Source organism: Bemisia tabaci, chromosome 3 (assembly GCF_918797505.1).
Source record: "Bemisia tabaci chromosome 3, PGI_BMITA_v3".
Taxonomy (NCBI): domain Eukaryota; kingdom Metazoa; phylum Arthropoda; class Insecta; order Hemiptera; family Aleyrodidae; genus Bemisia; species Bemisia tabaci.
Window position 1 is genome coordinate 37,853,766 of NC_092795.1, and position 17,975 is coordinate 37,871,740.

Here is a 17,975-nt window from a genome sequence, read left to right on the forward strand (position 1 = left end):
ATTACCGTCAATGAAATTCGTATAAAACGATGATTAAAAATGCATAATTGAGTAAAATTGGACATGAAACATCGAACGAATTTCAGACATTTTAACCCAAACTCAGTAATGCCTATTTGACTCAGATCATGAAAGTGAGCCACGGTAAAAGGGGAAAAAATATTTGCATTGACGCGTTCATTCAAGAAAAGTTATCAAAGGTTTAAGCAAAGACTTCTAAAAAATTTATCTCATACTATGGATATCAATCAATTAGAGGGTCATTTTAACGAATATAACTAAAAAGTGACCTGACTAACTAGATAGTGCTGCAGAATGTAAGTAAGGATCACAATTCCTTGGGGTTAAACTTGAGAACGTTGTGGAGGCAATTAAAGAGAGAAGAAATGTCAAAGTTCCTAGGCCCAGGGATATACCAACAGATTGCACAAAATGCGGAACTGGGAAGTTAATTCGAATTCTGAGAAAAGAACTTTGTTGATTGTTGCTTACAAGCATCCCGAGGAGATCCGGGAGAAGTTGAAAGACTGTTGGATTTCAGCAATGCACGAAAAAAAAGAATTATGACGAAAACTCCTCGGAGTTAACTTTCGTAGTCTTGTAGGAATATTAAGTGAGTAAAATTTACGAAAAGGTATTGAAAGGAGAGGTCTGAGAAAAGTAGCATTAATTTGAACCAGAAGAGCAAGCAGAATTCAGAGCCAGTAAGTAAACTGGCGACCATTATTCGTTCTGTCATCAAAATTATCCTGCCCTACACTGTCGTGCCAAGGAAAAACGTCATATAACCCCTCAGGCGTTGTAAATGTTATGTTAAAAAATGTGAATTTATTGAGTCAGTTGTAAGTATTTGGACGTATTTCTATCAAACAGACCTATGTGGAGGTGAGAAATATGGGGTGTGCTTGTTTGTTCTCTGGCCGTAAGAGTGAATGATAATAATCAAGCACCAGTGACGTCAGCGACGATGACGGGAGCAACGATGCCCGGCAGCGTGGTCTTTAACTCATGAGCCCTGTCCACAACGCTTTCGTGCCATGCCCGTGGCTCATGAGTCCCGCATTCAGTTGGCACATAGGTCTGTTTGATAGAATGTAAAATCCCGCTTTTCCAATTCTTCAAAAAGAATCACGCCCACTTTTACATTGCTTCTTATGCAGCTTTCTAGAGCACACCCCATATTTCTCACCCGCACATAGTTCTGTTTGATAGAAATACGTCCATTTAGCATCCGATTTTTTTTGAAAAAAATGTCGACAAAATTATCTAAACAATCTGAACATTTCAAGGAAAATCATGCATAACTTTATTTCAAAATACATTTATTATCAGTGGAAATTTGGCAACATTCGAATATTCATATGATGCTTTTCCTTACAGCATGGTATGCAGCAGTGGAGTATGATCTAAGAACGATGGCACCTGGAATATTCAAAAGGGAACCACGGAGTAGATTCCTGGCAAATACCAGCCAGTATGTCTGAAACAAATCACGTGAGAAATGAAATAGTGTGTGAGCTTAGGAATACAAGACATAATACCAGTCTATGACCAAATATTTTCTTTGGTATGGTAGTTTTAAACAAATTGCAGATAGTACCTAGTTATTACATATTATTATAAACTTTGGCGCTCAATATGAATCGAAGTTCGTTCAGTCACTGTAACTAAAGTTTATATACGGGCTGTTGAATCAGGCAAAGACTTTTTTGAACCTTGACTTTGCTACTGATTCACCTAGGCTGTGTTCTCTTACAGAGGGCGGGCCTCATGATCATCTCTGCCTACGGGTATACTACTGCAATGGACCACTAGACAAGGTACGAATTTCAGCATTCTGATACATGATTCTTAGCAAAAATTTCACGTAGAATACGACGCGCATAACGAAAATTACCAAGATCAACTCCTAACTAAGATATTTAATGATTATTGATGCGTGAATTCAAACCACCCACTCATGAAAACTCAATGCTCTGCGTGATTCACATCGCGCGCTAAACGTTATCATGACAGTCTCTGCGATATAAAAATCTGACAACCTCAATCTTGACGCTTTGGTTCAGCTGTAGCAAATTGCTTATAGTTTGAACAACACATGATGGGAAATGAACATTACTCGATTGAGAAGCTCGTTGAAACCGTTGTAGTGCGCGATTTGACTCACGTAGAGCTTTGAGTTTCTTGTGAGCGGGCAGTTCAAATCCCTCGTAACCAATGTGACATAAAAACGTTAATATTTTCGTTTGGAGTTTGTTTCATTAGTTTTCGTTGCGCAAATCGTGTTTTACGTGAAATTCTGGTTAAGAAACATGTATCAGAATGCTTGAATTCGTACCTTGTCTAGTGAGACTAGTGGTCCATTCGCCGCATACACACGTTTAATGGACCTGTTTACTCCTCAATAGGCCTCTCAATATTTCTCCTTTACCAGCATAGGACCCAACAAATCCCTTCAATAGTTCTCGCTTGCACTTTATCGCAACTTTCAGTTTTCCCCAGAGAGTAGTTTCTTAAGTGACAGTTGAAACCATTCGTCACGTTCGAAGAAACCCCTTGCATTTTATAAGACAAAATTACTGTTGTCAGATCAGCAGTTGCTGATTTTCGAAAGAAAAATGTCTTCTTATTGCATCTTTTTTAGGTTTTGTAACTGAGTTACACGCGTTTTTCAAGTTTTATGGGGTAAAAAAGTGAACACCCCCCAAAAAAAGTTCGTGACGATAACATCCGCACACAGAAAGAAAATGGAAGTTGATTTAACATTCTGGATATAAAAAAGTGTGCGAGAACTTACAAAATGCTGAATTAACTGCTCCAGCGATTACTTCAGCAATGTCAAGATGTAAAACTAACTGCCGTAGCGGGTAATTTAGCATTTTGTGAGTTCTCGTACACTATTTTTTTCATCCAGAATGTTAAATCAACTTCACTTTTTTTCGGTGCAGTTAGCTGTTTTTCAGAGGCGGAGATGGCAACATCTGAGGAAAGTTGCAAAAAAGAGAAAATAAGGGACGATCGAGTCAGAGAAATAGCACTCCAATAACGGACAATAAGCAGGTGTGACAGTTATTGTTCGATAGAAGGAAAATGCAGACAAATTGATGAGATTTGATGCAACATAACGAGCAGAAGCGTGAAAGCTACGAGAAAAGTTCAAACAGTGATATGACAAAGTTTGCGCGACTTTCTCGCGCAGTTATCCCAGTTTTACAGGTGCTCCCGGCATTCCCCCGAGGCTTTCATATTTTCCCTCTCAAGATGAGTCGTGCGATTCCGCTCGAGGGACTCCCCTTCCCTGAAACTTCAACAGAATCTTGCAATATTAAAAATGTACTGTCATCACTGAATCCGACAATATCATTTCTTCAGTTATCTCATACGTCTCTAAAGATATTTATAAAAAATATCCATCATACAAGTATCCATCTGCTCGCACTCTGATTGGTCGCCCAATGCATAATTGGACCGAGTTCATTAGAAAGGAACCAACCCACATCAAATTAAAACCGAGGAGGAACGTAAACTTCTAGACGAGTTAAAGAAATGCGTGGGAAAACCAAAGACCTGAAAAATGCGTTTGTAAACTCCTAGACGAGATGGGTAAAGTTAGGAGATTCCAAAGCTCGCGAAAAATGGGATTGTAAACTCTTACGACGAAAATGGTAGAGTTAATTCCTAGACGCGATATTGCATTTTATATATGAAAATAGACGATATTGAAGATTGCTTCACTAACGATTTTATTGCCGATATGCCACACAATTCTGACGTCAGGTCAATTCAGGTCAAATTTTGCGGTCATGTGTCCACGATCAACTATGGCCATACCTTAGAAAACTATGTATCTGTATATTTTCAAAATTTTGATTCAATTCACAATTTTTTTATTTTAAAAAAATGAAAAAAAAAAAATATTTATAAAATGTGGAACCCACAGAATGATTTTCCAGTCGTAAATCCCTTTATTTGACGAGTGTCCTTTTTTTATTTTCCCACATACCTCTCTCAATGGAAAAATGGAAGCTTTTACGCATGTGATTAATGAGACAAACTGGCGCGAGAGAACCCGCGATTCTGCTCGGGTGGGCTTTTTGTGCGGTAGATGCAACAGGTGAATGGATGGGCTAACCGGAATGGTATTAAACTTGAAACGGTTATCGTGGCTGTGAAGTTGTTTCATAAACGATTTTACACACCGACAACACGTCTCTTCTTCTTCTTCCTCCTCCGCCAGTAGAGCGTCAGGCGCACCGCGACGCTGCTGCTCGGCTTACTCAAGCACGGCTGCCATTTACTGTAAAAAATCACATGTTTACATTAATTTTAGGATAGAAATTTGAGAATTTCTCAAAATATTATAGCTGTCCCTTTATACACACAAGGGGACCGGACGGCGGAAGGGGAAGGTTATTTAAAAATCCCGCAAGTTCAATGTTACGTAATTTAGAGATGATCCCACTGGTCGATTCGGTGATTTTTATTTGATTAATTTCATTATATTTAATCAGCAAGATTTTTGGATTAATGGAACCAGGATACATGGTTTTCCATTATCGTGCCAGTAAAAAGAGAGGGGAAAAACACAACTGTGTGATTAATTTTCAATAACCCCCTTGTAAATGCTCCTACGATTTTAAATAGATTTAAATGCATAGTAACCAAAATCCAAGCTCGGATTCGGATTTCTCGCTAAAAATTAATTCGATTCCATTTATCTCGAGTTAGAATGAAAAGAGACTAAACGTATATGCATATTGAATGTAACATATCAGTCAAATATGTGGAAATGGGTAAGTGGGTCAGCGGAAGAAGAAGAAGAGCTTATGCTTATCGTCACGGAATTCAGGCGTCAGGCGCCCGAGTGGATCCCGGGTGGCACTGGTGGCAGCATAGATCAAAGGATTTAGGGTTGAGTTCTCTAGACAGAGTGGCGAAAACCTGTCGTGCCCTCTGCCTTGCACATAGTCAGTAGGCCTACATTTGGTCTCTTTCCTTCATTCTATGCAAACGTGTAAACACACGAAACGGCTTAAATTTTAAGCAAGGAATCCGGATCTTAGCTTAGATTTTGGATATCACACGTTTTAATATTTATTTTAAAAGTTAAGGCAAATACAGCGCGTGTCCTTAAAATTAAATCGTGCAGAATTTTCTTTTTTTAAGCATCGCCATATAATGATCTTATTCTTGTTTTGTCAACATTTTTTGCGATGTGGCTTTCGTTGACGGTTCCTGATAATTTTATGCATGCCAATTAAATTTTATATTCATTTTGCCAAAAAAGCCAGAGCCTCGATCCTACCAACGAAATGTTTCAGAGTCAGCCGTTATTTTTCTATTGGCGCATTTATCCCATTATCGGAAAAATAGTTAGTTAGTTAATAATTTATAACGACGATCAGCATATAGGCTGTTTGCGTCGGAGACCAGGGATTTATCTAAAATTATTAAATTTACTTGCAATAGCTCTCTATGTATTTTTATATTCGTATGTAATAAATACACCCAAAAATTTCCTCAATTATGAGGTTTTAAATAATTTACTTAATTTACCTCTAGCAGATTTTTCTTTGATTCTAAAAGAATCAATGTACTGTTAGAGACCTCGTAGAGTTTCAGGAGAGCTGCAGCATTAGCGCTCAGATTAATAAAATACCTACCAATGAGTGTTTTAAAGGAGTAAACAGGTCCATTAGACGTGTAAGAGACGAGCTGCAATAGCATTTGTACGCAGAGATAATCATGGGGCCGGCGCTCTGTAAGAGAACAAAGTCTTGGTGAATCAGAAGCAACGTCAAGGTTCAAAAAAGTCTTGCCTGATCCAGCAGCCCGGACATAAAACCTGTGGCACTTATTTACAAGCTGAAGACAACGCATGGAGCGGTCAGAGGTCAGAACCATCACCGATTGAGAAGAAACTAGTTGCATCTTCATTCATTCACAGCAGGATTGCGCCTTCGTCCATTCTGTATGCAACCAACCACGCAGTATTATTGACATGGACTACGAAGCAGGTTAAGTAAATATTGAGTTATCCCTGCTCTTCAAAAATCACCTTGAATGAAGACAAAACTTTCAATGAATGAGGAGAGTGCGATCTCCACATTCGGCGATGCAAACTTCCCGCTTGGCTGTGGAATACAAGTCTACTGATAATTTCAGTGTGCTATGAAATGAAAAATGGTCTCTGTATTTTGAATTTTTCTTGGCGGGCGCTTTATGCAGAGAAAAGGAGATGTTCCTAAGTAACTCGAGTTAACTTATAAAACATATAAATTAACTTTCATGCCTGGACGACTAGACCTACATCATAATTTTGGGGCTTTTGCTCCAGAGAGAATATTCGGCTGATGATGATAGAATTAATGAACGCTAGTTGTTACCTTAGAGTTGAATTTTTTACAAAACGTTTCTCGTACATTCGAAAAAATTTGTTGGGAAAATATGTGTTTCCGTAACTTTCAACTTTTGTAAAACCCATTTCTCGATCACTTACTGGGTTTACTAGAACTTGAATACTGGTTTTTATCTCCTTATTTTTCAAATTGGCTTCATTAGTTCCTAAAATTACTATTTCAAAATCCCTCCGACGCTAAATAAAGTACTCTGAAAATTCAGCTGAAAGATAAATATTATTCGCAAATTATTTAATAGTGTGAATAAAGGAATTCAACCGTTCACTGCTGAGCAGTGACGAATGCCAAAGATTTTGGATCCCTTTTGCGCGTAAGCCATGTGGATATATTACCGTCGCAAAAAAGCGAAGCATAATAAAGTGCTTGCGATATTTTACCCGGATTTTTGCTGAGTCATGGTCGCAAAAATCAGCATCTGTTAACACCAAATTCCATACTTTACCGGCTTCTGGTACACGAGTAATCGTCAATTTTGTTGACCTTTTCAAGACACCTTCACCACTTTGCTGAACGCGATGGAATCGCATTTTCTAATTTCTCAGCGTTGCCAAGTTAATCGACAATTTAAGCTGGTCACGCAAGAAAATGAAAGATAGTTATTTTAAATAGTTAGTTGTTAGTTGTAGTTAGTTTTACTAGTTTTTAGATAGTTATTTTATTTAGACTAACTTAAGGCAACTTACGAGAGACCCTACAGCCCTACACTTAGTCCATCATTTTCTCTTTTAGTCTATAGGAACCACCTATTTCAACCAATAGAATCGCTCCATACTCCCTATGTATTCCTAGCCTATCGCTTTGTCTATCAATTTCAATAATCAGCCCGTGGGAGTACCAAATCTGGATCAGGAAAATTCAAGAAAACGTCATGTGAAGACGCGATTTCCCGAGTCAGGTTTTCTTGGTACGCTGCGCTGGCCGGTGCCGCGCCATTTGCCATATATAGGCTGCCAGACGCGCCTCTGTCATTTCTTGCTGAATCAAACTTTATGTGACGTACTTATTCTAAAAGGAACTATGTTGCGCGTAAACCCTATGCACAAAGGTCTTTTCAGCATAAATACGTCCATATAATCCGATTAAAAAGAGAAAAGAAGAAGACAATATGGGAAAAGAACATGGAGAAGAAAGTAATTTGAGAAAATTTAAAAGTTTTAAGCCCTTCATTTCCATTCCTCTTTACCTTAAACACACACCCTAGAAGTGCTCGACAAGAGTGGCGATAAAGGAAGTGGCGGCGTCGGCGACGAGGAGGGGGACCTGCAAGTTCACGGCAAATTGCCGTTATTGGCGCGACGCGGTGATGATGACTGCTCGTATTTTAATGGCAGATCATACGCAATCCGATAACTTTCACGACATCGCGTCGCGTAGATGCAGCGCAGGCGCGCGGGGAAGGGGAGGGGTCTTTTGCAACGGATATGCGACGACCAGGACGCCCCGGGCCAGCTTCCGGTTTCGTCCGGAGTTCCCGACTGCCGGATCAACGCTCGCTCCGTGTCCCATCGCCAGATTTAACGGAAATTCTATTTTTTCACACACACCTCTTCCCCAATATACCACATGCCGAAGTATATCGATGACTAAAATTGAGAAATGCATATCTCCATCACAAATATTCCAAATTCTCATACATTATGTTCTATATTTTTTTGGGTTCCTCCTGGGAAGAGACAAAGGGGACGCCCAGTGAAAGGGTGACGATGGGGGGTTTCAGAAGAAATGATGGTTTGCCAACTCCCTGAAGGGCTTCGGGAGGATAGGGGAGTTTGGTGGCTAGGAGTCGCAGAGCTCCAGAGAGCGCTATAACAGCGGCTATATACATGCATACATTTTTTTTTGGAGGAACGAAGCAAAGCACATGGGCGGAACTAATATGCTCCACCCCCCCCCCCCAAAAAAAAGAAAAATTACCCGGCCTTTCCCATGAAATATCAGTGATTTTGCCAAATAAGTGTGTGATATATTTTACACCTTGAAATCTTAATTTGATCAATGTGAAAGTAGCAACAGCTCAAAATTTCTCTTACTACGACTCAATTTTTCAGAGCTTACCGGAGGAGGCCTTCTGGACTTTCCCTTTGAGGGTAGAGAAATCCCCTGAATCCCTTTTCGGAGATGGATGAGTCCCTCAAATTCCCCTTGTGTGTCCCGTAAACACACCTTGACAGGGTATTCTCCCCCCCCCCCCTCTCCAACAAGAAATTCCGAATTCCACCCATGTCATGTTTCGTTTTCAAAATCTGACGTAAAACACGTGAATTATGTTCTGAAACAAGAGGACATTTGGAAATCATCTCTTAAACAAGATATTAAGAAGTATTTATGACCAAAAATCCAAGGATTCCAGGATGGTGATCAAGGAACGCGATACGTATGTTTTGAGGGTTACAGGCCTTTTCCGTAAAGGAAAGGCGAGGGAGGGAAGGCTTCCACGCACGGTTGATTTTGCTGTCTTCGGAGGCAAGCGTTCTTTTTCCAGAATTGTCTCTGTCTTTGCGGAAATGCAGGTTAACTGGTGAATTCAGACAACCCCGCGGTGTACTGCTCAGCTACGAACCTCGGCGTATGAACCATTAAGTCAAATCGCAGTTATTAATGATCATTCAATTAAAGAGGAGCGGCCAACGCTGGACCAGGAGGCTGCCGATGCTACCGTTCCTATCCCCGCACTACTTCTTCAATCTCCTACAAACTTACTCAGCTACATTGCTATGAGTACCACATAGAGCAGTAACGGCCGAATTTTGGGAATTGACTTTCCCTAAAATTCTGCCCATCTAATTAGAATGAGCAGAATGATTTAACTGAAACAGAAAGGTAATGAAGCTAAAACGGATAGACTATTTAATAAAGGTTACAGGAGGCTGTGTTAAGCAGTAATTATCTAAAGTTTTTTTAATTTTTATTTATTTTTTTTTTTTAAATTAAAAAGTATTGTGACGCTCGAATATATATGTCGTAGGCAATTAGCAAACGCCGGCAATTTTTAAGGGGTTCACATCTTGTTTCAATACATCGCAATAATGGGCATCGGCATGATGCAATTTTCAAGGGTTATGGTCTTCAAATGTATGGGCTCGGCTTGAAGCGCCTTCAGTTTTTGTGATACTCTACGCTTTGTCACGATGTTAGTTTAGTTGCCAGTCCGATCTTAACCGAACTAATGTCACGGAGTTCACTCCACGCTCCTCTGAGTGTACATATTTCTGCCATATTTTTAAGGATGGAAAAGTCCCTGTTCACATAATGGGCAACATAATCAGCACTCTAATCTTGTTCTTTCATTTTTGAATAATATGATTTTCTATATTTATTCACCACCGGCTTGCAAATTACCGCGGCGATTGCTAATTGCCTGCCACATATATTAAACAATAAAACATGTATGATTTGACTCGCCACAGTTTTATTATAATTTGACTGATTGGGAGCGATATGTTACTATTTTCTATTTAGTTTCCAGCCCCTTGGCAGCCTCATGCGATTACAGTGACGAAGAGGATTTGGCATAGTGTAAATTTAAAAATAAAGGCTCTATGAATAGTATAACTTACACTTCTGCCTCATTCCATACTGCTATGATACCACGTGTTTGTTATCTCCAAACTCATATATTTTGGTAATCAGATATAGTTTATATTTTAAAGGTATATTTGCACATTCAAAGCTACTGGAATACGGAACAATTCTCTCTTTGCAAAGCGAGAATTTTTTGTTTCGTTTATCGCAAACCTTCACAATTCTCTGCGGCATACACATATGTAAGATAATTTTCCACTTCGCGAGGCGACAGTACGCGGCAGCGAGGCGGTAAAGTAGTGAGACTCCCGTGTGAAAGGGTGAGTAAAAACAGGGTTGCAAACCATTTACTAAAATTTTCACTTGTAAATTCAACCAATTTACAATATTCTTTGAATACCCATTTACAGAGATGATTCTGCATTGTGGCTCTTATGTGCTCCGAAGTTTTTATTTTAATTCATTACTCCGGCAATAAAAAATTAATAATAAATAGTAAAAAATCGTCAACTTAATCACTGTAATAACTATACTCATAGAGAGCAGTATGACTATGGATACCGTCTGACATAATTTATCTATATAATTCCTCTCAAAAGTCCTGAGTGTATAAACGCAATGGAATACAATTCTCCCGAAAATAGATTTTCGAGATACCTCTTTGTTTAAAGTTGAATCTGAGCCTTACCATTTCAATCCTGCATTTTTGATGATTAAACTTCCCCGTACTTAAATATACTGTCTCCCATACTTAAAAACTTAGACGAAAGTACACCCCTGTGTTATAGTCATCTTTTTTTCAGCTAGGCAAAAATCAGATCACTAGACTTATTATTGATATTTTGCCGCTGGAAACTATTTCTTCCAACTCCTAATAACCCAAAAATTAAAACCTTGGAGGCATAATTTGTTGACAAGGCAACCTCTAAAACATATGTGTCTGTCGTCGCGATATGGTGGACAATTTCCCATGGGCTTTAATAGGAGCCTCAACTGACCGCTCGGAAAGGAGCATATCCATTGTCCGCAAACACGAGAATGTATAGGACAGTAATAAATTAAGGAAACCCAAGAGGAAAATTGAAACTTCCAAAGCTCATAATTATTCGCCTCTAAATAACTGGTATTCCACCGAGCGGAAGAGGGCCAGAATGGTGCAACTGCTTTTCAAACTCGCGGGGCGTCTATTGGCGCTAAAGAGAAACTTAAATTGCAAAATTCGGCAAAGGAGGATAGGTATGAATGAGAGACGCGGCATGTTGAAACGCCTTTGAAATGCGTGAAAAATTGGTTGATAACTACCGCATATTCTCATAGCGAAACTCGTTTCAAGTTTGTTAAACTCAAAGGAACTAGTATCTCGTCTGAAGTTCAGCGATGTCCTTAGCAAGGCAAAGAATAGTGGCACAATATTTTGATTTACAGTAATGATCAATGCTACGTGTTCAAAATTTAAAAACAAGGCGGAAAAATATACATCTCAGCAGAACAATATGTAGGATTTAGGCGAAACCATGAAAAGCATTATAAGTATATTCCTCTAAGTTTTAGAGCTGGTTTGTGCTGGAAGGTACTACATTTTCTGGCCCATTACAACCATGCACAAGCAACAAACACGAAACACGGGACTGCGATAACTACAGTCCCATCTCTGAAAGTTCCGAATATCATATGAGGAAGGCCTTTTGGGCTCTGTGTAAACAGAGTTCTGATGAAATTTATTTTTCTCCAACGAGAGTTGTTAAGATTGCAACTTGTCATACGTGCTTCTCTATCAGCTCTCATTGTAGACTCCATCACACAATTGCAGAGTTAGGGACACGCATTTTTATTGTTGGAATGTTGGATTCTATTACGTCTGTTTCATCTTTTTTCGGCTAATACATTAGCTTTGCTGAAGGAGGCGAAATGAAAAAGCTCAATTTTTGAAATCTGATGAAAAAACTAATGACAAATGCTTAGCAATAGAACATGTGAAATGTGTGGTCACCAAGGATAATGCATGTGTATGGCACTTCGATACGTCCTGGAACGTATGCAAACTCGACAATATTGAACGAAGAATTGCGTTAGTATGTTTTGAAGGAGCAATTTGTCAGCGCTTGAATCATAGATACTCGGGGACCGGACCCAAACACGACGTAAGACGCAACGTCTTTCAATCTTCATGACAACGACGAGTGACGGCTAAAACTTCGATGTGAACGTGAGGTACACCCCCACGTTAGGATACCTTTACTCTTCGTGCTGTAAATGGTGTGAGATATATTATTCATGCTGATAAAATCGACTTTAATTCGGTTGAGAGAGCTTTCTTCCCAACTTTACTAGTTTTCTCTTTCCTTCTAGGACCTGCATTTTTCCGCTATAAACGGAGTGGAACTAGATGCACCTCACCGGAATCAATGTTTTGAGAAACATGCTTTTAGCGGTAATGGCCTTGCCACCAGGTTGAATTGTAAAATTTATTTTGATCCATCGCCCCTGACTGAAAAAAACACATTGACTCACCTGCTTGCTTGAAAAACGAAGTAAAATACCTTTCCAGTCAGTATGTTTCTTCAATAATTTCATCATAAACCTTTGATTTATTTTTCAAAAAGATTGAGGACCATACTATCATGCCAAGGTGGAATGTCTCATGAGTTCGTAAACGCACTATAAAAAATACATTTTCTGAGAAACCTTCGGATCTCCGCAATTTTTCAGAAATTTTGTTTACGATTCAGCCTTAAATATCTAAAAATTTCAAGGAATATTGATCTCCTAAACTGAATATTTTATCAATGGAAACTTTAAGACAAATTGAATGTTTATACGGTGTTTTTACTTACTGCGACAGCGTAGTCATAGAATCAGAGATCTACATCGAAAGGATCAGTCTAAGAATTATAAAACTCACCTGGGATTTCTTTTTTCCTTTTTTCCCTACAATTCCCAAGCTGTCTAAGAAGAGAGGCTCAGTTATAATGTAACGACACTTAACAGTAGTTAAAGGAAAGAAATGAATTAGAAGAACTCTAACCACCCAGATAACAAACAAATAGTTGAAAATGCGTTGAAATCTTCAGTTCTATGAATATAAGTGGGTTAAAATCATTTCCCATCTTATCACTGTCAACAACGACGGACGGCATTGCACGAGGGAATGTTAATCTTAATTACTATTCAAATTACACCGAAACTAATTTACACTTCACCTGCGTGAGTGTCAAACTGAAAAAACGAGCTCAACTTAAGATAATTGGTTATTTTCTCGATTTTTTACCTAGCGGAAATATGCAAAGCAGATTAATCAAAGCTCCGTGTAATCAACTTTCCTCCGGAAAAGGAGTTCACCTACCATTGATGCCACGTTTTCGTCATTGAAATACGATGAATAGATAACATTCAAAACTGCACTGCAAGAGAAATCAATAAATATCTTATTTCTTAATCTGTGGTTTGTCTGCGCAAAAAACTGAAAGTTATCAAATCTCATTCTTGCAAAAAGAATTAATTATACAAGGTTTTGGTTTTTAGTGCGGAAGAAACCCACCGTGGCGTGCAAAATGTAAATACTGTTGTTCGTTGTCGGCCATATCTCCTTAATTTAGGTGATTTTGGCAAAATAAGGCGTGGGAAATACACTACTGAAATCCATAAAAAAGTAATTTTGGACTTGTTCTGAATTTGGACGCCATGGAGCTCAATGTAATTTTGAAATGCTTGAAAAAATTTTCGAAACAGCAGACGCTACACAAATGCGCCTCGTCCTCCTAGCCCTTCCAATAAACTTCAGCACTTGCATGTTTAATCAATTTTTTTCAGCTTCGATTCCCGGAACCACTGACCAGGCAATATATCAACCAATTCCAAATGCTCATCGGATAACAAGGGACTTTTATTTTTTTAGGGCGACATTTCGATTCCCCCATCATAATATACTTATTTCTCACGTTACATAAAGATCATCAACCACTCTTTCATCAATAAGGTATTCTAGTGGCTATGTCTTGCGATACATACCGTTTTAAACATGTGCCGCCCTTAAAAAGGTTGGCAAAGCAATTGATATCGAAACAGTCAGTTTGTTCCAAGTGGAACTATATTAAATGTGTTACAAGTAAGTATCGAAATACGTAGTCGTTGTTTAGCTAGTAATTTTTTAAACCTCACCGCATCATTCTCTGGTCAATAGTTTTTGATTAAAGTCTAGCAATAGAGACGAGAAGAATCAATAACATCAACACTTTGATACAACTACTCGTTTTTTTTTTGGCAAAAGATTAGTGACAAATGAGCTCCGCGGAACCTTTTGTTTTCTGTTTGTTTTTTGTTTTTTTTTTTTTTTTTGCAAAAATGTAACTGCTCAAGTCCGAAAGTGAAATTGTTGAAATTAAGTTTTTACGTCGCCTGGGGTTACTTTTTGTTACTTTTATCTTCTTTATTGAAATGATTTAGGCAAATTCTCGGAAAAGTTTTAGAGAAGCCGTTGTTTGGCTTCCAAAATAAAATAAATAAACCAAAATGGAACATAAAGACGGTGTGCAACGTTGCAATCGGAGGAGAAGCGGAATTTTCGCGCGCATTTCATCAATATTTGACTCTGATCGTGGAAGGCGCTCTTGATACAACTATTTCACCACGGGGGATGTCCACATTGCCGCTTGCTAGATTGAAGGCGTTCTGTACTGTGATGACGGCTCGGTCGCACTGCGCCTGCAGACGCGGTGCTGACAGCGGAGCAAATCTAGAACATCGCTTCGACATTCTCCACCTGCTTTCTGTTTCTATCATAGTTTATCGAAACACATGAGTCATACTTGCAAAATTTTGGATCATCGCTGATGCTTTGCTTTTTTTTTTTTTTTTTTTTTTTTTTTTTTTTTTTTTTTAATTTCAAAACATTAAATCTTATATGAGGAAACCGATGGTTACATCCCATAGTTCTCGTGAAATTGAGATTGGATTCTTGTGATTCGTCACTTTTAACAAGCAGAAATGAAGCTAGCAACTATTTGAACTCCGGAGTGGGTATGTGGTATCATACAAAATTGAAGGAAAATCATACGTTTTCGCCCATCCTAAGTAACAGATGTCTATGAGTTTTATGCGCACATTTACGTAGCCTTAATTGCGATGCCACGAAATTGATGTGAATAACGCGCAATTATAATAATCTTAGAAATTCGCTAGGAACACGACGACGTATTTGCCGTGATGTCGTAGTGATTATCGTGTAATTTCTAATTTGTTTTACCAAATCCCTGGAAAAATCACGTTTTCTCCGCGATGTAGATGACAAACCCGCCATTGCTGAGAATTAAACAAAACCGCTGGTTAAATCCTGTAATTTTCGCGGCCGAAACTCACCATCTAACTTCAATTAAACATTGAACTGACAAAAGTAACAAATCTTAATGAAAATAACCAACTTTTGATTGGATATTTTTGATTATTATAATTATCATATGAACTTACTGCAGAACAGACCAAAATAGCAGCTTTAATCAGCATACTACTAATCTCTGCATTTTTTTCAAACCAGTGCTTCTCGCCAATTTTGAAATAGTAAATAATAATTCAGAAACACAATTAGTAACTGATCACTAATCACAGTGATTGCTGATGGTGGGGATTTCCCTGTGCGTAACGCGGGTTTCCTGCTAGTTCTAAATATGGCTCCCTCCAGCCATTGCTTTGGTTCTCTAAATAAAAGATGAGGCCCAAAATAAACCAGTGTTGTGATTTGGACTTTAACTACTGGACCAAAATATATTACCTCTTATGGACAGGTAGACTACTTCCTCCATTCATCTCTGCGTCACTCCACTTGAGTGCACTATATCCTAATATCCAACAAAAAGAGCAAATTCCGTACTGTCACGTCATAAAGCCCTGTTTATTTAAAAGTTATTTCTTCTCCACGCGAGAGCACAACAAGTAAATATCGGGGTTTGAAGGCGGATGCTATCACTCACGCAATTTGGCCCCGAAGACTGTCAGCTTCATCTCATTTCTATATAAAGCCGACCTTAGCATGTCAAAGATAGGCCGTCAAATCACTCGACCAAATAATATAAATTCTCCGGCCGTTTCGGAATCTGGCGCTCGCGGTTAGCGCGGAGTGGGTGGCGGTTGGCGGTAAACGCAACGCTCCGGCCCGCTCGTGAACAAAAGGCGATAAAATGCTCGTGAGCGGCGGTCGAGGGGTTATAGCCCTGTTCTCTGTTCGGGAGGTGTGAAATCGGCGAGGAAAAAAGTCGCTGCACGATGAATTACCGATGATTGGGTGGAATACCCGCACGATTTGAGCCGTGATAATGCGCGTAAAAAAGGCGGTCGGCACGGTCTTGCCCCCACTCCCGATGTATATCTCATTACCTCGGGTTTTCTCTCAAATTTTTCGGGTGAAAAAGAATCCAAACCTTAATGAATGGCTATTTAATAATTACGGGGCTCTGCAGGAGTGAGGTCAAGTCTTGAGGTGCGGCACGGGGCGTTACTTGAAATTAAAAATGTCGACAAGCGTGTTATGTAACAGAATTTACATTCAGGTACTCACGCTGATCACATTTTACTCCCGCTTTTTTACATGATTATTGCAAAAAGTTGATCGGACATATGTTTTACGGCTTTTCGCGAAATACGTAACGCTGAGCATCCTTCTCCTTTCCGTAACGCACGTGCAGCACAGATCACTCTCACCGAATTACGTAACGCTCCTTTGGAATGCGTCACCCACGAAAATATCGTTTTGCGATGAAGTTTGGATGGAAAATCGCCTTTTCGTATCCATTTTTAAAATACACTTTCTGAAAATTTATTTCTTCTACTGTGAGGTCATGGACAAGCTATTATTGATCATCATTTGTTTCAAGACGGTTGAGAACTGAAATTAATTATCGTTGTCTGAGAGAGAACTCGGCACTTTACCGCGGCGCAAGGATGAAGGAGGGACAAAGAAAAATATTAAATGTCTATGCTCTGTAGCGTTTAAACTCGCCCTCAGACAATGAGAAACACACCGGCTGGAGTACGCAGCGTCGTGAATATTTGGAACATTCATTAATGAACAAAACATCCGTAATTTAAACAGTGAAGCTTAGTATTATGAGAAAACGAGATATATGCTATCTGTGGAGGGACTTTGACTAAAATATAACCTGCCAACATAAGGGTATTAAAAAAAGAGGAGGTGAAAGAAAGCTTAATATTTTTTCACCCGTTGTTTCATTTATGTCCTCTTTTCAGCAAAAAACCTCTCTGGTTGATTTCTTTCCTCCGACAAAGTATTGCGAGCTTCCGAGTAACGTAAATTTCCCTTCATCTCCTCAGTGCGGTGGCGGACTTTTCAGAGTGGGATTGAAATACTTCAGCAAGACGTTTTTTCTGTATAAGAGAAAATTGCTTTCATAAGAGGATCCACCAAGCTGAGTTTGCACACAGTTACAATTTTAAACCGTGTTGAATGCGTGCGATGACTCCTGGAGGATTCTTTCCTTTTTACTTACATGTTTTGAGTTGGTGCCTAATTTGAAAAAAAAATAATATCAAAATATTCCAAGACTCTCCATTGAAAGTACTGACTGTGTACCTTTGATAAAGAGCTCCTCAATATTTTTCATTTAAACACCACCGCGTTTTAATGCATGATTGCATGCACGGAACCACCAATATTTAAAAAACACATTATATTAGTACTCTCCTTTGATAAAGTGATACATATTTTTCCCCCATCAATTTAAATGAGAATAATCAATGCAGAGTGTGCAAACATTTCAAAATCATGAGTTAAAAAACGCTGACTATGCGAGTATAAATATTAAAGCCTAAGAGAGCGGAGCGGCGTGATGCCAGCGCAATAGGCTCACTGGCGCCTACAAACCTAAGTGGATACTTCACGCATTGCACAATGCTTGAAGTATCCACTTAGGTTTGTAGGCGCCAGTGCGCGTTCCGCGCTGGCCGCCCGCCCGCCGTGCGGCAGCGCCTGAAGCAACTATTCCACAACAGAGGTGTTGCACAGTATTATACGAAATTGAACGTATT

General features: G+C 39.1%; 1 protein-coding gene across 1 annotated transcript in view; it reads right to left on the reverse strand.

Annotated features, from left to right (window-relative positions):
• Positions 1–1,386: 1,386 nt before the first annotated feature.
• Positions 1,387–17,975, reverse strand: part of LOC109039764 (uncharacterized) — a 66,471-nt gene continuing 49,882 nt past the window's right edge. The window contains exons 4-5 of the mRNA XM_072298319.1: positions 4,004–4,297; positions 1,387–1,480 (exon numbers count right to left, since the gene is read on the reverse strand). Coding sequence (XP_072154420.1) covers positions 4,278–4,297 — 20 coding nt within the window. The 3' untranslated portion in view covers positions 1,387–1,480; positions 4,004–4,277. The remainder of the gene's footprint in view (positions 1,481–4,003; positions 4,298–17,975) is intronic.